Raw genomic sequence first — 20,587 nt, 5'->3', positions numbered from 1 at the left:
TTAGTGAAGGCTGCACTCAGCAGCATTAACAGTCCTCAATTTTACATCTCCTTCCATTAAGAAATGATCAGGAAGACCCCTTTTTCCAGTATTCAGAAGAGTGAGGAAGGGCAATCATGTTGTTGCAATAATCTGTTTCTTAGGCACCAGGCATTTTAATTCCCCAAAGCAATGAAAATTTCTCACAAAAATGGGACCGGTTCCTGTACCAATTCACAACCAAAGCACGATTCCTTGCTTCCTTCCAGTCTCCTGTGAAAAACATATCAGCAAAACAACATCTTGCCACATGTGCACATCAGCAAAAGCATCTGTAAATTCTCATTCAAGAATGGGATTTATGGTAGTGGCTCATAGCAACACAGAACTCAGAAAGTAAATCCAATCCATAAATCCTAGTTTCACTTGTTAGATGAGAGATGGACATGAGCATTTGAAGGAAGGCAAGGAATGGAATATTTTATTTGCATAATGCTTCTCCACATCATGGCCATGTGTCAAACTCCAAGTATCATATTGCAGGGCAGCCTAGAGATCTGTTTTACAGGTAAGTGGCACAAAGGTACAGACAGAATGCACCCACTTTTAAATCAGCCCCTATATTTTGAAATACTATTCTTTAGCAGTTTAAAAACAAGTCTGTTTAACAATCAGACTAGAACAAGTAAGAAACCCCGGAATAACCAATTTCAGTAATTTTCTCCAGCTTCTCCTGGCTTTGAAACTCTGCTCTCCTTCCACAGGTTCACTCGCCCTGTGAGTGGTTGTGAGAGGAACCTGGAAGGCTGGAGGTCCTCCTCAAACTCTGTTGAGAAACACTCCTGAGCATCAATCACTGAAGCTGAGATTTGAAAGCTGTTCCCACACTAGCCACAGCAACTCCATGTACAGTAATTCCTGGTGTGACATTTGGCAATTCTGTTGAGCTTATTTACAGCATTGCTCTGAGATGTCAAATACTTTGAAAATACAAGCTAATAACTGCACAGCCATGGTCACATAGAAAACCACTTTTCAAGTTAATTGCTGGTGCTTCAGATAAACAAAGAAAGATTTGGGCTTCTTTTCCAGTAAAGCTCTTTTACTGCCAATTATATCTGAGCTTCCTGGCTTCTGGCAGCCATCAACATATTGTCACAGCTAAATGGGTCCACAAAATAAGCACCTCTGAACTGGAACATGAATGATATGCTTGGGATGGTTATTTAAATGGTGCTTACATAAACTAAGAGAGAAGGGCAGCAAGAAGTGAGGTACTGAACACTGACTGAACAAGGCATACTCAAGGAACTGGATTAATGTTCTATTAGGAGGACTTTGCCAGTTAATTAAACTGATGTAATCAACATCATCTGTATTGGTGCAGGTGTACTAGTCTCATTTTCATCACTGTAGGGGATCATATTATACTCATATGGAATGCACATGTAATGGTGTTCATGACTGCATCCCCTACAACAGTTTGTGCATGACATGTATCCTTGAGCTGCAACCCACAGAGAAAATTGCAAATGCAAGAAGCAGAAAATGAAATACAGGTTTAATACTGAAAGCAAGACATAATTCCTTTTAATTTACTGGAGGAGTTCTTTTTGTACAGGCTGTTCTTGGACAAAATTAGGATTTACTGATCATAGACAGTTATTTGACAAAGGAGGTATTTTGATGGTTTCCTTTGCCACAGACAGGAGGTGAATAGATAATTGTCCTAGTTCAGGATTCTATGACTGCACTACAGGTTAGTCTTGCTAACTGAGAATCTGTGTCTGTTCTGCTCTAGAATGTGTGTGTATTTGCATGTATGTAAATAAAAAGTATTTCATACAACTCCTCTGGAGTCATTTTGGGTCTCCAGACCTAATTAATAGGAGTTTTCTGGGTTTATTTTGTTTTGAAGTTTAGTCAGTAAGAGCAGTGACTCAGATTATACCTTGAAAATAAATCAGTTCACCAATTGTGTTAGTTTTAGTCATCTCTCCAAATCTGCAGCACTGGTTAAATATTCGGTTACACAACACAGAAGATAGAAGTTGCAAATAGCACTAAACCCCAACCCACTGATTTGAGCTGAAATAAATGACAGTCAGGGAGCAATTTTCCCATCACTTCTAAATAAAACCTGTATGCTGTCTTTTGTACACTTGCAATAATTTAAAAATAATTCTATTGTTTGGAGTAGCCCTTGGTCCCCAAGGGAAGAATTCCTTTCTATCCAAACAGAATTTTACTTTCGTTTTGAATCTTAGCCAAGCAAAGAAACCAAATACAGGCCTTGGTTTCCCCCCATTCCCTCCCAGAGCTCTTTCTCCATCTGTGCCTGATCACAGCCCAGACTTTCTTTTCACCCATCTGAAAAGCACTCAAGGATTTATCCCAAACATGTCTCATCATGGAACACATGGCTGCTGGGGATGGTGCTGGTGAACTTGGGGTTGGATTTAACATGACCTGAAGCTGCTCCTCAAGGGCCATCAGAGGCCTGATGTGGAGGAAGATGTTGGGAAACTATTTTTTTCCTTCCACTCAGGAAAGCACCTCTTCCTCAAATTGCCCTTGTCCATCCCTGAACTGCATGGGACAATCCTTTCCCTAAAAAGTCTAGCATTTCCTAATTTCCCCAGGCATGTCAAACATACAAGCTTAGCTCTTTCATCACCTCAAACTCTACACAAACAGCCTTTGTGTAGCCTAGGAGGAGCCTCAGCCCAGAAGAAGTGAACTCACCCGGGGCAGTTGCTGAAGCCATTCCCTGTGCTGAGAACCCCAGCAGAAATGCACAGCATATCTGTTCTGTGTTGCAAAGAGGTTTGAGAGGTTTGGGAAGCTGAGGAAGGTACACATGTATCTTGCATTTCATGTTACAGAAGGAGGATGCTGTGAGAACAGCATGCATCTTAATCTTCTATGCATATGAAAGAAATAAGTAACGCAGGATACAGTATCTAGATAGCTAATAAATTTCCCATTCCATTGGTCTGTAGAGAAACGTTAAATAATCCAAACAAAATGCCAAACAGATTTTCAGAAAACCTCTGCATGACAATGTTTAAATATCTCATTATGTGCCTTTTAAAAGCCTGATTGGAAAAACTACATCATTTTGGATTTTCTCAACATTTGGTGCGTCAGCTCTCAGTGTCTAAAAGCCCTATAAATAGATGTTTGGACCACCTCAATGCAATTCCTCTATGCAGTTTTTCCAAAATCACTTAACTGTTATTCTGATAAAGTGCAAATGGATCTTTTCATGGGAACAGGGGTTATGCAATGCTCAGTACTGGAGGTTCAAGAAAAACAGTATAAAACCAGACATGAACTGCAAACACTTGCAGGACAGCAGAGCTTGTTAATATTTATTTATATGCTGTGTTTCCATCTCTGCTCACTTAAGAGCCTCCCTTTTCCTCTTTTGATCTACCAAAAATCTTTCCTCTCCTGTCTTAGAACACCAAGAGTGTGGCCAAGCAGTTTAATGTCAATTGCCAACTGATTAATACTGAAAATATAATTGCAGCATGATCAAAACTTCAGCATAACCAGATCCCTATGCTGCTAGGAGCTCCTGTTTCAAATTAAAGTAGGAATCCCTATAGTACTGATGAGATTTTTGCCAAAATCCACTGTATTCTCAAGTTTGTTAGAAAACCAAAATATTTAGTTTCAGGTCAGAGATGACTAAATACTATGAGCATAGCTTTCTACACACAGAAAAGTTTGTTCTTCTAATTCTAAAAGGCAATTGCTATTAATATGCTCCTTTACCCTCCTTAAAAGCTTTCCAGTTATGTGAGTAGAGTACAAATATAAAAATAAACGTGCAATTCAGCAATGACAACTCCAAATGAAACCTTCAAGAGTTATGCTTTACATATCCTTCTTTAATACACAAACATACCTATCTAGATGCATCTAACTCATATTTGAGGATGAATTTCATGATCTGTGTCTTGCTTTTCCTTAGATACTGAATAGATCAATTAGTCACTGTCACAACCCAGTATCCTGAGCCAACCCTGGACAGTGGGGGAGACCATGCTAAGATTCTAAAATCCCGTTGGAGTAAATGAAAGCAAGCCAACAGCAAGCAGCTGATGAGTTGGGTTTGTTAGAGCCAGTGAAAACTGTCAGTAATGGACTGGAGCAGAGGGAAAATGGGAAGAAAAATGAGGGGAAGAGAGAGAAAAAAAGAAGACAGATATCACCATTCCTTGGATCCAGTGACATTTTCACAGGTATGGTCCAAATCCTTCAGTGGCAGGTATACATCCCAGCAGAGCAGATGCAACACGTGGACCGTGAAAGCTGTGGTCCTTTTATGCCCTCTCCAAACCACAGAGGTGTGCATGAGTGAGGTGTGCACTCCAGTGCAATGTCTCCATTGGCCTTTCAGGGGTGCTGTTGCAGTGGTTTTAAAGAGGGAATTCCCACCTCCGCAGAAATTCTCTTTCCATTGTTAAGCCATCTGCTGAGCCAGCAGCTTTCCTCCAGAGCTATTAATGCCATCACCCTGTCTATTCAAGACTAGGTTATGTCACACCTTGTTGGAGGCTATCGGCCCTGCCCTGCCACGCTAATTTTTTGAGATGACAGAGGATTGGGCTATCAGAGTCACGTAGTGTGAAGCACTTGGGTAAATAGCTCTATGAAAGATCTGAGGATCTGATATCAATGTAGAAGAAAGCTCCAGGATAAAACACATTTTGATGGATTCTTCATAAAAACAAAGTTAGGGCTTCTGGCCAGTTCAATACTCAAAAGCTCAATCTCATCTTATGCTTAAGGTTAATTTAGAACCTCACTAGCCCACCTCTCTAGGGAACTCCCAGCTATGGAGACCTACAACCTGTCAGCAAGCCTCAAAAAGGGTTGGTTTTAGCAGAATGTGTGTAGGTTATGGAGTTTTGTGTTACAGGGATGAAGACATCAAAGGAAGCAAAAAAAATTTTGGAGAACATGTAGAAAATATCAGATGCTGTCACATATCTACTGACAATTACAACGGGGTATAATGTCAGAGTGTTGACACCACAGGGCAGCCACTTCACTAACAGTCTTTCCTTTTCAGTGTTAACTCAAGTGCTCAGGAATTAGACAGTAGAGAGGAAGAGATTCCCAGGAGGAAACAGCAACACCACAGGACACTGTGTTACATCTCAATACAAGCCAACTGGGGCACTGCCAGTAGTCATGGGGGTTAGAGGTAGCTGATAGCTCTTCTCCAAGGTGTCTTCTGCAGTGGGGAGGTAATGCACAGAAAATATGCTGAGAAGAAAAACTGCCTATTTAAAACAGCAAATAAGTAGCAGCAAAAACTCTTAACAGTAAATTAACCACTTGCTTTCTGTCTGTCTTTCCACTAAAACTCAGAAAACACTCTTTAGAGCACCCCAATTCTTAGTTTTCACCACAGAAGGTCTAGGACTGCCTGCCACAAGGACCAGAAATCACAACGAGGAAGTGCTTAATGAGCACTGCCAGCTATTAGCTTTTTAATGAGAAAGCTCCTAAAAGCAAGAATCCATTTTAGTATCAGCATTTCCATTCTTTTTCAATGCTGTTTTCACCAGCCTGGTGAGACATGTCACTTCAAGTATGATTCAGAACACCAAATTCAGAGAGAGCATCTCCATAGTTACACACCCCTGTCTTGCAACAAAGTGCCAGTTCTCCATGGCTCTGCTTTCAAATTTTAAATGCTGAAGCATAGTAAAAATGCCTTGCATCAATCACCATGACTGACTTGTTCTCAGTTTTCAGACAGCAGCTAAAACACAGGTACAGGTGAAAAAGCTGAAAGGAAATAATCTAAAAACGCAACTCACAATGTAAAAGAACACTTTGTGTAGAGATATAAAAGGGAGGATTCAGCTTGAGTTTATGTCACAACAAGAGAAATTCCAAAGGGTATGTATTTGCAAATAAGAGATATATTGCCCATACAAATATGCAAAAGTAGAATCTACTATGACAATTTCATAAATTATTGCAAATTCAGAAATTAAGAAGGTATTGAAAAATTAATTACATTATGTATATTCTTTCATTTAACACAAGTATGCCAATGGTACTTCAGAAATTTCCACCCTTCTTTAGAAGAAATTAGAACACATTAAACAAGAATTTATAGAACATAAGTCGAACTATCTCATACAGAGTACATGTTCAGAACATAAGTGTATCCAATGTATCAAGCTTTTTTCCACCTAGACCCACCATGTACCAAATTAAATGCTTTTCATTATACTGAAAAAAACACTGCTCATCTCCTCTGCTGAGTAAGGTTAGTCAGATTGACTGGATTCATCTATCCATACAGACAATATTGCCAGTTAGAAATGCACTGCTGGAGTTACAGGTAAGCCTCAAAAGTGATCTTTTTTATTTAACTCTTATTTCTAGAAATGGGAAGTTTTGTCTACCTTGTGACTATCTCAAGTTCTGATTTCTGGTGTTGCACTCTGAAGTCATGAGCACACTTGAATGTTCACTTTATAAACTGTGAATAAATGTAGGTTGGATTTGGACTACTTTCACTGATTCCTGGACTTAGATATAAAGCCTGCAAGTCCTATAGAAACATAAATTCACTTGACATGCATGAGTTCAATAGCTGATTCCTTTTGGGACCTGTGATAATTTCAGCATCTGTTTGAAGCACCAGTAGCACCAAGTCTAGAGCTCTCCGCCATGCCTCTGTCTTGGCTGTAACATTATCATAAACCTTTAAAGCCTCTCCATGGTCAGCAAAAGGACCAGAACCACTTCTGAGAAAAGCACCTCTTCTAAACTCTTGGAGTATATAAGCTGAGGGAGAGCCACAATCAGCTGCTTTTTTGAGGTGATGATCAACTGCAGCGCAGGCTTCCAATTCGGATGCAGCTTCCGCAGCATTACACATAACCACTGAAAGATACTGCTTCCAGCCACTTGCTAATGCTTGGAGCACAACTGATCTGTACTCCATCCCAGCTGCTGCCAGCCAAGGACTGTGAAACTCTTTCACAGAGTCTCTGCTTGCTGGCTGTGACGGCTGTTCTGCAAGCATCTGAATGTGACTAAGGCACAAGAGCTCCACTGCACCACCGCCAAGAAAAACCTTCTTGTCGTTTAAGGCATGATGGAGTCGATACACTGAAGTCCAGAACTGGTCTTCAATGAGCTGCACCTTTGAAGCTACAGTAGTGGAGAGCACAGCTGTGAGCAGGGCAATTCCTTGTGCTTTTACCCTGACTGGCACAAGCTCACCCAGATCCACTGCACGCCCATCACAGGCGTTCCACAGCTCCACTTGGGCCCCACTGCCCACAGAAGCAGCATTCAGCTGGGTGAGGTATGTCACTGGATGGGCGCTGGTGACCTCCTCAAAGGCACGTAACACGTCCCGACTCACAGAACCAATTACCAAGATACTGTTTGCTACACACCTTTCCATTAAGTTTTCACACACATTTCCTTTGACCAAAACCAAGTTTACTTCAAAGCTTATCAGAATATCTAACATAGTGCTCAGCCACAAGTCTCCTGAGCTGTCTTCCTGTAGGCTAGGACTCTCCAATATGGTCCTTACATTACATGGTCTATTAAAACCTAAGTGACGATATTGTTCAGTGAGGTCACCATCCACTAGCAGAATATGAAGGGGTTTGTCTTCAAAGCGTTTGATAACTGTGGCTTGTTCTGGTGATACTAATGTGACAAAGCCCAGAGAGACACAAGAATAGCTTTCAGGCAGGCCCAGTAAACAGCACGTCACAATTTCTGCAACATTAAACTGGGAAGAGCCACTGCATTCTGCTCGCTCTTGCTGATACGCAACAATGCTCTGGAGCAGTTTCATGCTAGTCTGATTTCCATGGCTCAGGGCCATTGCCAGGTGTCCTAAACCAGAACATTGACATGGACATGCTGATGATCCTGAATGATGTCTTTCAAAAGTACTCTGATGACTTGAAAAATGACTTTTTCCTAGAGTGCTGAAGTATCTGCTATGGGTTAACTTTTGTTTATTACAGCCAGAGGCAAAAACGCTATCTCCAGAAATCAAAAATGTACTTTTGTCACCTGCTGGTTTGACAAGAGATGCCACTGAACCAAAGCCAGCCAAAGGTGAGACCAGACACTTGTTAAAATTACAATTTTCTTGATGGGAACGAGAGTTTATTGGAATTACTTTCTCTAGTGCAGAAATCTCTTTTTTAAAATATTGAGAAATCTGAGGATTTAGGAGACTGCCACATCCAATTTGGCAAGCTTTGCTTTGAACACTGCTAGAACACAGCTCTTTATTGACATCGTGTATTGACCTTTGAAGACACTGGACCCTCTCACAGCAAGAGTTCAACCCTTCAGACATCACAGATACTATTGCTGAAATAGGAACATTCTGCTGGAGGCACTCCACCACGGCACTGCTCCACGCACCAGTGAGAAACAACAGGGTACTCATCCCAGTCTTAAACTCTTTGTTTTGTGCCTGAATGGTTTCATTTAGAAGCTGTCCGGCAGCACTGGTTAAATCCAAACTTTCCAACAGTCTAAAAGCAGAGCAAATCAATGTGCTCTGGTTGGTGCTTTCATCCACAACAAATTTACATGATTTCATTGGCCCCAATAACGTTCTTCCAGCTAAGGCTAAGGATGAGAGCTGCTGAAGTCCAACATGTCTTCTTGCATTCACATCCCTGAAAGCCATGGGCAGCAGGCAGCATCTGTGAACAGAACACAAACTTATTGCCCCATCCTCACAGCACTCCCAAGCAGGCATCACCAACAGATCAACACTGAACACTGCTCTCCTGGGAAGCTCTCTGTACAGAATAGTTCTTCATCCTGTGCACTGTTTGTGAGACATGGGTGCATGCAGTTGCTGAAATGGTGCATTGCTGAAATACCATGGAATTTTTAATTGCTGGCAGATTCACTACACAAGAAAAGTGTAGTGAGAAGTGCAGTTCACTCCAGTGATTCCTTAAACATGAGGCAGTACAGATGGCACAGGACTATCATTTCCCTCCTGATGTCCTATCTGGAATTTCAGTTATTTGTCTTACTTAACAGAAAAGTTCATTAGAGCAAAATGGACAACTACGTGCAGAAGAAGCGCTCTGTACAGATCTGGTTTTGGTACCAATAGTCATGTCACTGCCTTTAACCTTCAAATCTGGAAAAACATAATCAAACTTATTTTATTCCAATTCTTTATTCCACTGAGCAAGCATCAGTACTTCATTGAACATGCATGAAAGGAATGCCACTTCTTCATACCTCACCAAAGCAAACTGCCAAGACTTTAAAATTTTCATCTACCACTAAGTTTTAACACGTCAAAAATAAATCTTCTTTCCCTTGAAGTCCCTTCCACACCACAGTCCTGTGGCAGACCACAGGGATTAAACTAATTTTTTTTCTTTTTTGAATGAAAAAGTATACGCACCAGACTTAATAAGCCTTAGCCATATACCTTTTACACTCAGATTCAAACAATTTCTTTCACCTCCCTAAAGGTCCTTTTGCATAGCTATTCCAAAACAACAACAATAAAAAAAGAAATTAATTTTCCATCCTGCTCAGTGAAAGTCCATCTGAACATTATCTCCAGACAAGATATGAATTAAAAGAGCAGAGCAGGCAGCCAAAAATAACCAACCAAAAAATAACACTGACAGACCTGGAATACAACTCCAAACTAATACCAATGTTTCCCCTCGATTACTCGATACAGCTTGAACTACTAAAAAAATAATTAACCAAGAAATTATTGTAGTCTATAGTTATAATCAATTTAAGGAAAGAACTTTTAGATAAACAGGCAGTTTTGACTTTAACAGTGCTGTGGGAATGCACATCTGAAAGCCTCCATCCCAGCTGCTTAAGAGCTTTTCTGAAAATATTTCTTGGCAATGCTTTGCCATAATGGTCTAGTCACACTATGTATCCATACCAGTACTTCTAGTAATACTAATAATGGTAAATAAATAATCATAATTGATCCTTTTTCTTAGCAGAAAACCTTATCTTACTATCCTAAGTATTAAGTGTGAGTAATAGTCGTTGGATGATGGAACTCAATACAAACCATTTCCCCTACTCCTCATATGACCTCATCATTGTATCTTATTTCTCTTAAGGATTTACTGATATGGCCATTCTTGCGAGCGGTTTTGCTGTTTTTTACTTGGCGGGAATGTGTTTGTTTTCTCTGAGTTCATTCAAGCAGTTCTTAAGTAGCAATGCTCATTTCTCAACCTGTTCTTGTTTTGATCGAAAGAACAAGTAGTCAGTTTGTGGTGCTCTTCATAAAGAGCTACATTAGCTACGCTGAAGGGCCCAGCAGTGCTCTCTCTTGACCTTAGTTTATGTTTGCACAGATGGGTTTTGGAGGTCTCAGGTGAAGAACTCTGGGATACAACAGGTATGCTAAACACCTATTACTCACTTTGTCTTACAGCACCTGAACCACGAAAGCTAAACTAAACCAACACAATTTTAAATCAGTTTTCCAAATTAAGGTATTTCTGTGAAATGTCCAACAGTCTTGCATACAAGCACCCGCACACATCCCCTTGCGGCAGCATGGCACACAATGAATGCAAAATGGGTAGAAAATGCTCTGCTTGCAACTAAACTACGTGTTCAGGTCACAGCCACAACTTACCTGGTCTACCTACAAAAGAACGCTGTTACCACTAATGTAGTAAGACAAAGAGGATCGTGGAGTGGTGCCACTGGCCCCAAACGCCCATGGTGAACCAGCCCGGCATCGCTCGCAGCATGAAAGCGGCAAGCAGCCGCCACACAAGCGGGAGGCAGAGGGGAGAAACTGAGGCCGCCCAGCAAGCTGCGCGGAGGTGCCCTGCTCAGGCCTGGAGCCGGCCTAGCCGCTTCCTCTCGGCTGAAGAGCCGGGCCCTTCACATGAACCCACAGCAGAGGGGGACCGGTTGTTCACAGGTTCAGCTGCACTTCCCGCCGCTGCGGCTGAGGTGATGTTGGCTGAGGCGAGGAGCGACCGGCGACCGCCAACCGCCGCCCCGCGCCGCGTTGCCAGGACACCGCCGGCGCCGCTTGTTTGTGCGCCCGGCGAGCGCGGCAGCCCCGCGCTCTCGTGACGCCACGAGCCTACCCGCTGCCATTGGCACAAACTAGGGGAGGGGGGCGGGCCCTTCGCTACGTCCGGCTCTCTCATTGGACAGCACGTGTTCCTGGCGAACGGTTGGCTGGGCCGTTAGGCGCAGCGGGGCCGAGAGTCCCGAGCGGAGCCGGAGCGGCGTCCCCACGGCCAGATGGTGAGCGCCCTTTCTTCCCCTCACCGCGGGCTCCCCTTCCCCTTGTCGCCTTCCACAAGCTCCCGGCTGAGCCCCTCTGCGCCTTCCCGCTTGTGCCCGCGGCCGGGGCTCGGCTTTCACGGAGCCCTCCGCTGATCGCCGGCCGTAGGCAGCCGTCGGGCTCGAAGGGCTGTGCGGAGAACAAGGCCGTCTCTGCTGCTCGGTTTCCTCGCCCAACGCGGAAGTCAACACCCTGGCTGAGAAGGGAGAACTACGCCACACTCCCCAAACTTAGCACTATGAAAAACACCCCCAGCATTTGCAGAATAGGACACTTCCTTTGGGAGTGTGGGATAAACCGGAGGAAACGTGCCTGGTTAATCTTAGCACAGTTTAACTTGAGTCAATCGCGCTTCATCCAGACCCCTGTAGCATGTAGTTTAATTAAATGGCATTGATAAGGCAAGAGCATCACTGACTGTTTTGGCTTGGAAGGGACCTTAAAGATCATGTCATTCCAAAGCCCTTGCAGTGAAGCAGGGACACGTACCACTACAGGTTTCTCAAAGCCTCATACAACCTGGCTTTAAACACTTCCAGGGCTAGGGCATCCACAACCTCTCTGCACAGTGCCTCACCACCCTCAGATTGAAGAACGTCCCTAAGATAAAACATGAAATGAATTTGAGCAACTGAGTTTTGAAATAAATGGAAAAGGGAGAAATGCACATGCCACTCTTCAGGATTGTGGACATGTGCAGAATGCCAGAAAAGAGGCTGAGGTAGTGTGTTAGTATTTCTTTTGATTTAGGAAAAGGTCTTGTGGGTTTTTCCACAGAGTCGAATCTGTAACTAGTAAAAATCTCATGCCTGTGTTAATAGCAGGGAAAAGTCAGAGGTGAGCCAGGCAAAGTGGTCTCCAATCTGACCTGGATCACGGTAAAAAAATGATGGTTTATTTCCAAACAAAACAAAATGGTATCTTGTGCATTACATACTGGGTATTTAAAGAGAGATCCCGGCCAAAAAATACTAACAATTCAGCAGAGGTAAGAGACTGCTCAGCAGTAATGAGAAAAATGCCTATAAAGTTGTTTTATTTAATTATATAGAGCCCAAACAGTTGAGTTGGCAGTGGGAGGGACTGCTTTTCCTTCCATGAATCTGCAGATTCAAGACTGAAGGACTAAACTCTGTCTGCTGCTGCTTTAGAAGCAAACTATACATGAAGGAAATACCTTTCCTGCTCAAGTGTGTGTGTGGGGGGGGACACTTTGTACTGCACTAGCTTACACCAGAAGCTGGAAAGGTCTCAGGAGTGCCCTGGATAATAATGCACCAGCTCAGCACAAGCCAATTAGTTCTTATGGGACAGATTTTCTGTTGATCTCACTGCTGCCACATCATGCTATTACCTAGCACCACAGCTTGTTGCTGGGCAGGCAAGCTAGAGCTACGCAGCTACTTTTAAACTTTGTTCTAACAGAACATAGACTTTCAGACATAGCATTTCAGCACTGACTTTGAGGAGTGGCTGAATCTGAGGCCCACCTACAGGCAAGATCCTATACAACCAGCCTGTTTAGCTCTGTGGATGATTTGCTCACGTTTTCCAGGTGAAACCAGTCCTGACACCATTAAAGCAACCAGCAGGAGGTGCAGGGGGTCTTAGTCACATCAGTGGAGTGTTCATTTTCAGAGTACCTGCCTGGTTTTCTGGCATTATTCCTTTAGTTAATGAAAACACGACATTCAAATGTGTATTGCCCAGTAACAAAGTCTTCAGCTTGTTTTATTTCTAAAATAACCAAAGAAAATAAGTGTAAAACTCCAGTGTCTACCACTTGCAGCAAAGAATATCTCTCACTTCTGCTACAGCTTTACTGTTGTTATTTTTAATTTTTGCTGTGGTTTCAATTTTCCCCAGAGGGGGCTGTTTCTTACCTTTTCTCTCCTTCACTTTCTGAAGGCTTCAAACTACAGAAAACCTGGCTTAGGTACAGCCCAGCGGAAGAAAAGTGGCTTGAAACCTGAACTTACAGAAGAGCAAAAGCAGGAGATCAGAGAAGCTTTTGATTTGTTTGACACTGATGGATCTGGAAGCATCGACATAAAAGAACTGAAGGTTTTCAAACTTCTTTTTCTTGGATGGAAATCTCTCTGGTCTCAAAACTGTAGCTCCAAAAATTATCTGTTTTTTAATTAAAACAAAACAGAGATCTGAGTTGCACTTCAGTAGCAATTTAGGTAGTGTGTATGTGTGTGCATACACACAGCATTGCACAAGGGAGAAGATTATTCTCAGTTCTCTCCATGTTTTTATGTCTGATCATTTTTTTAAGAATGAATCTTTTATCTAAATTATCTTCTTCTCACGTGCACTCACTCTTCCTCAGTTTCTGCATGTGTAACCTAGAAGTGTGAGTTACCTAAGCCTGTGGTTTATCTCAGAATTTATATGGAATCACTTATGCTTGGGTAAAGAGAAGCATGTTCTCTGAACAGAGATGATAGCTGTTAAAATGTAGTTCTTAAAATGGACTGAAGTGATTCAGCATCAACCACTTAACACAATTTTTCTTTTTTCAAAATAAATTTAAAATAACGGCTGTTTTACAGCAGAAAGTGTTCCCCTCTAATAGACAAACCGGAACATTTTCAGTTGTTCCATTGCAAGAAACTGGCCAGAAAACACACTTCAATGAAATCTTAAGTTTCTCATGAGCTGGTGCTTTCCAGCAGAAGAGTGTTTAGAGAGAAATTTGCTGCCTAATATTAAGTATTGATTTCCACTACAGCATACAGGAAGAAAAAATATTCACAGTTCAAATCTTCCTCTAGCTGCATGCTCTTGAAACTTCAGCCTCTGCATTAAATGTGTTGTAATCATCTGGCACATCAGGATTGTAAGATTGCTGATAAACACCCAAGCAGCAAAATCATTGTTCTAGGCTGGTGAAATGCCAGAGCCTAGTTTTAAACAACATAAACATGAAGCATTTGCAGGGCAACTTTCACCACTGTTCACAGTAGTGTTTTGCATGTGCTCTGTAAGGCTTAGTGGTCTGCTTCTCATCCCCTCAACTCAGTTTTGCTGAGGCTGAGACACTTAGGGAGTATTGTCAGTTCCCACTCCCTCCTCCCCACCACCTAGCCAGAAATGCCAAGAACTATCCATATGGATTTCTTCTGACTCTGTGTATTGGATTGTGTCAGTTAACTGCACGTAATTCTGCACCCACCAGAACTAATGGGCATTCTGCCCTTCATTTCATTGGAGTGAGATCACACCCCTGGTCTCCACCCTCCCTGAAGTCCTGTTTTGATAATCCAGTCTCTTTGAGAACTAAGTAGATTGCAACCTTTACCTAATTCAAACACAAAGAGCTTCTCTCAGTTTCAGAAATATATCCATGTTCCACATGGATCTAAAGAGTATATACACCTGAATCTTAGGAATACCAAACCTATTACTGTTTGGAAATATGAAACAAGCAGGTAAGAACTCAAGATGTTTTCATTGCAGTGAGTTATCATTACAGCTTTGGATGAAGAAGTTAAACAAGCTTTCATGCAGCTGCTGACACTAATTCTGGTGGCCTCCTAACAATTGTTTTTTGGTGCAGGTTGCGATGCGTGCTTTGGGCTTTGAGCCAAAGAAGGAAGAAATTAAGAAAATGATAGCAGATATTGACAAAGAAGGAAGTGGCACCATTGACTTTGAAGACTTTTTGGCTATGATGACACAAAAAATGGTAGGAATTTTTAATTGAAATAATTGTGAAAGCATAAAAAACGCTGACAAAGAATATCTTGGTGGCAGCAGGTGTTTTCTAATAAATGTATGTTTTGCTTTTCTTTTAGAGTGAAAAGGATTCAAAAGAAGAAATCCTGAAAGCTTTCAGATTATTTGATGATGATGGAACAGGAAAAATTTCATTCAAAAACTTGAAAAGAGTTGCCAAGGAGCTGGGAGAAAATTTAACAGATGAAGAACTGCAGGTAAATTCTGATTTGCCAGAGCTCCTAAGGATGGGTGGAAATTTATGCCTATACATAAAGGGTTGAGAGGTCAGAAAGACGAAGAGCAATCAAATACATGGTTATGTTTTTACATGAGGTGCTTTTGATTTGTTGTAGGAAATGATTGATGAAGCTGATCGAGATGGAGATGGAGAAGTGAGTGAGCAAGAGTTTTTGAGGATCATGAAGAAAACGAGCTTATATTAATACTTGTTGTCTTGCTATACAGCTGTTCCAAAAGATAACCTGGAAAAGACTTAAAAACTGGGCTTGTGTCTCCTGTATATTTTCTGACATATAAAGAGAGTATAAAAGGACAGATTTTTGGGGTTTTTTGTTGTTTCAGGGTTTTTTTTAGCAAAGTTAATTGGGGAGAGGGGCGCTTCAGTACCTAGAACTGTTAAGAAAGATACTGCAGAAGTAAAAAGGATGACTTGAATCTGCAAGGCAGGTCAAACCCTCCTCTTTGACAATTACACTGATTGCCGTTTTGGGTACATAATGCTGTGTTTCAACAATTTAAGTAGAAGACATTTCACCTGCGGTGTGAAGATTCCCACTACTGCTAGGAAAGGCCACTTTTGACTTTCCTCATGTGACAGAACGAAGGTACAAGCACAGTCTTTTTATTCCTTTTAAGGCTTTTAGGTTATCTTTTGGTATATGTCTCCCTTTGGTTTATGTCCATGAAAGGCTAAATCCATTGCCTATCTGTCTTTTTTTCTGTATAAAACACTTGTTTTCCTATGGCAAGTTGCTTTTGGACCTCATGGGAAGCAAACATAAGATACCCAGATTTGGGTTTCCATTTGGAGCTCTGTGCTATCAGTAGATGTTCTTCTGATGATCTGAAACTTAACTTACTTGAATGTAAACTGCTTGGATTATCAAAGTTTACTGTATGACCAGTCAACAATCTTGTGTCATTATTCTTACTCCCAGGACATTACAGAGCTGCTGTTATGCCAGGATTTTGAGTACTTAAAAAGTTCAGTTCTGCATTAGGGTGAATTTTGCCTTTGGCCATTACATTCAAGCAGGGAGGACTCACTAAAGTGAAAAAATAGCTCACCTTGGACATCTGTGGAACACCAAATATATTTAGATCCATGCAAACCAAATTAATTTCAGACATGACAGATTTGGGGTTTTTTAGGAGTACCTTAGTTTTCTTAACTGTTGCAGATTCTGTCAAGCTAGGACTTGCTGGAGAGCCATGTTGCCATCTGTACTGTGGTGACAAAGCAGTGACACACAACATGACATCTGATTATGTGGTTCTGCAGGAGGGTTCATTCTTGGGTCCTGATTAGACAATCAGGGTGAAAACTGCAGGGAAATGCTGTAATCCTAAATCGTGTCTCTGTCCAGTAAGGTGCCTGAAGAGTTTGTTACTGCTCACAGTGAAGTAGCAAAAAGTCAGGCAGGTTCAGTAGGAAGAGGAGGGAAACAACGGTATTTCAGCAGTAGCTGTTAAGATCCCTCTTTTCTTCAGACAGCTTCTGCTGCCTGACAGCACTAAGGAGGTTTGTAGAAGGAAGGAAGAGCCAGCCTCTGGAGCTGCTTCAGTTCTCATAAGCTGTAAGGGCCCAGCAGGGGGAGAATTAGCTTCGGAAGTGTTCATTTACGTATCTTCCCAGTGTGCAGATGTGGACCTGGCACATTCTGCCCTAGTCCTCTGAGTTTTGTACTCAAACAACTCTAAACAGACCTTCTCTAACCTGTGCAGAAATAGGCTTAAACCCATGGGAGAACAGGGACCGTGTAGGACCCTGGAAAACCTGTGAAGTCCCTGTGGCAGCAGACATAACCTATCATACTCTTAAGTGTTTCAAAATGTCTATTACCTTTGTACAAGTGTGAAATAAAACTGTTTTGCAAGGTAAGGACTTTGTGTGCTTTATGACTTGGTATGCTTGCAATGAAAACTAAATTTTCAAAAGTCATTGTAAAGTGTTAAATGATTCAGCAAGTACATTTCATTTTCATTTATGTTTTCTAAGAGCAAAATCCCTACGTGCAGTAGTCTGTCATGCAACTCCTCTCCCTCTTCCCCTACGCTGATTAAAAGTTTCTGATACGAACCACTTAGATTCAGAAAGGGAAATTTGAAGTTGTAGCTGGTAGGGGGAATCCCAGTGCCTATCAGAGTGCTGTACTTTTTCTAATGCTGCCACAGGAAAGGATCGATGACGTTGTTTACCTATGATGTATGTCACTTCTGTCTTCCTGTTAAAATCCCATTTCCTGACCTGCAGGTAGGAAAGACTCACAATCATACCACTGGTAGATGAAATGTTATTTCTGGCTTGCCCATTAATCTCTTCAATCTGGAATGCTGAACACTGGCTGAATTAGCACAAAACTTGCAAGCATTAACAGAACAAGTGTCGTGCTGCTTTATTGCTTGTGATAATGAGAGAGAAATCTTGTCCCCTCTGCAGCCATGTGACACCTAACAGCAACACTGACAGCAGCCCACAGCAGTGCAGTCCTTCTGTATCAGTTATTCTTCCTGTCCTTGTGAATCCTTCCTGTCCCTCCTAGAATGTTACATTTTGCATTTCTGTACATGGTGGAGCAAACAGAGCCCAGCTGAAGCCAGTGGCATAAGTCAGAACTGGGTTTGCATGAGGAACAGGTGCTGAACTGTCCCTTCAGGAATTTCATTCTCTTTCTGTGCTGGAAAAGGCAACTCAGATCAATTAACTGGGCAGGTACCCAGCAGACATTTTTCCTGGGCTCTGTTCTTGTACCTATTTGAGTAGCTTACCTTAAATGGGTTTCACTAGAGGAGACAAGATCACTTGCACTTTTCTCTTCCTCCTCCCATTCACTCTGTTCTCAAAAAGAGCTGGAGCACTTCCAGGAGATTTGTATTCAACTTCTTTGCACTGAAGCACCAAAAAGGATGCAAAGCATTGCTTTGGGTGGCCTTGCATGACCCATACCTCAAGGCACCCAAATCCAAGTGGTGATCAAATGGTGATCAGTATGTGTACCGACTGGCCTCTGCTGCAGAGGAGAAAGTGCCAGTCCCAACCCTCCTGCATGTTATCTACAAACTGACCTGGGCAGCAGTGGGGGCAAGAGGAAGGCAAATAGCTGTGAACCTCATCCTAGGCATCCCTTTTTTTTCTTTCATGCTATCAGATAGGCTGGGTTCTTACCTGGCATTTGCAGGTTCTCCTTGGATGGCTTGCAGTCCAGATCCTGCAACACATGCATCCAGCTGAGCCCCTTTGTTCTGCAACATCAGCAAAGCCCAGTTTTCAGTGTGACTGCTGGTGCTAGTCAGATGCTGTACCAAAAGGAAAGCGGAACTGCAATTTGTATTTGGCAAGCACCTAAACATCAAAGCATTGATAAGGCTGATAGCTGCATGGGAGAAGCAGAGAAATGCAGCCTGCAAGGCCACTCACTTCTTTGCAGTTACTGTGTGAAAGAGCAAGCTGACCAGGTTTCAAAGACAGTTTCCAAGACAGTTTCAAACCATCACACCAAGTAAGCTGACTGCAGAAGACTGGAGGAGTCTTGCATTGCCCAAGGTGCTCTCACACTTACCTGGTAAGGAGCACCATGCTCTCACTTCTCTAGCTGGGAGTTTGTTTTCAGAGCAATCAGCAGAGGATCAACTTACAATGCTGCAGAAAAAGAATGTGGGTTTTTTTTTTCACGTAAGCCTAATTCTGGTTGGAGGAGGAAGACAGTAGAGGAGGAAGTAGTACCAGTAGTACCAGAATTCCTATTGACAGAGTCCAAATATGGCAACAAACTGATGAAGCATTTAATGATAAAAATAATGGTTTTGAAGGACAACTCCCACATTCTGCAAACTTCCTGGTGAAGTCATATTTGAAATGTTAAGTATTAATTGCCTGAAAAACCTCCTTGTTGAGTTCATATAAATCAAATATTGCCACACTAAACTGCTCTTCAACAGGGACACCTTCCACTAGACCAGGATGCTCAAGGCCTCATCCAACCTGGCTCTGAACACCTCCAGACAGCAGCCATCCACAACCTCCCTGGGTAAGCTGTTACAGTGTCTCACCATCCTCACTGTAAAGAACTTCTTTCTGACATCCAGCCTAAACCTACCCTCCTCAAAACTAAGTAGCTGAAGGTGGTCACAGCAAACACCCATCCTGTATGCCCAGGGTGATGAGGCACACACCCCACTGAATCACTGTCTCTTTGCTAGAGCCCGGAATTTCTTTGAAAGTCTTTGCTTGAGCAGGCAGGAAATGCTTTTAGCAGGCACTGCACATGTTCCTTAGCTACAAGAAGCACTCCTCACTTGTTGCACTCAGGAAAGCTGTAAAAGTCCTTCCCCTCTCAGGGAACGAAGAGCTCATAGATCAGAGTCTCGCTAGAGGGCATCCAGTTCCTAATGTGTAGGACGAGTGATGCTCATTTCCCTCCTCTGTGGCTTTTCATGATGATGAAAAGTAGGCTAACAGACACCATCCAGCTGGGGCTCAAAATATGTGGTTGGATACCCAATTGTTGTTTTCTGAAGTAAAGAACACAAGGCTTCTCACACCACTCAAGTGCAAAATGCTGTCATTATTGGTCGTTCAAAGCTAAACCCCCAAACCACACTTTCTGAAACTCCCACTCTGTATCAATAATTACAGACACGCTCTCAGGGCAGCACAGAACTGAACTTGCCTTTCACATAGTCCCCCCAAGTGCTATGACCACTATTCTGCAGAGTTATTTTCTCTCTTTTGGAATATTACCATCCAATGGAAATAATTTGGGAATATTGTCATCAAATGAAACCACTTCAAGCAGAGCAACAGAGCTAGACCTGCTGCAGGATGCTTGTGGCCCTCTCTTGCGGTGTGGGAAAGCTGGAATTATGGCCTTGCTTCAAGTTAAGAGGAACAAGGATTTGAGAATTAGACTCCAAAGGTGAGTGTGCTGACCTTTAGGACACTGTCTACACCAAGACATATCTTATTCCCATAGCCTTGTGGGGTGGAGCATGACCAAGAATTATATTTTCAGGCAACTACCTGGGCAGAGGGCAAAAGCATGACAGACAGATGCCTGCCTTCTCTTCAAGGCAGCTCAAAATATCAACAGCTTGACAGCTTGTATCAACTGCTAGAAGAATACACAGGGCCTGTGAAAAAGAGATGTGGAGTTAAGGTGGAGCAAGGTTGTGGACCTGCAAAGCTCGATGCTTCAAAACCCGACTTATGTATGCCTCATTGCTTAAGCAATACATAGAGAGAGTGTCTTAAAGCTAAGATCAGGAGTCCAGGAGAGCTGGCTCATAGCACACCTGCTC

The 20,587-nt window shown here is 42.4% G+C and overlaps 1 protein-coding gene across 1 annotated transcript; it reads right to left on the bottom strand.

Annotated features, from left to right (window-relative positions):
• Nucleotides 1-6,568: 6,568 nt before the first annotated feature.
• BBS12 (Bardet-Biedl syndrome 12) lies at nt 6,569-8,692 on the bottom strand. The gene has a single exon (XM_054392412.1). It carries the CDS (start codon nt 8,690-8,692, stop codon nt 6,569-6,571), a length of 2,124 nt encoding a protein of 707 aa, XP_054248387.1.
• Between the last annotated feature and the right edge of the window lie 11,895 nt (nt 8,693-20,587).

Source organism: Indicator indicator, chromosome 25 (genome assembly GCF_027791375.1).
Source record: "Indicator indicator isolate 239-I01 chromosome 25, UM_Iind_1.1, whole genome shotgun sequence".
Classification (NCBI taxonomy): Eukaryota; Metazoa; Chordata; class Aves; order Piciformes; family Indicatoridae; genus Indicator; species Indicator indicator.
The sequence above is the reverse complement of the archived record's forward strand: the minus strand, read 5'-3'. Positions and strand labels throughout refer to the sequence as shown.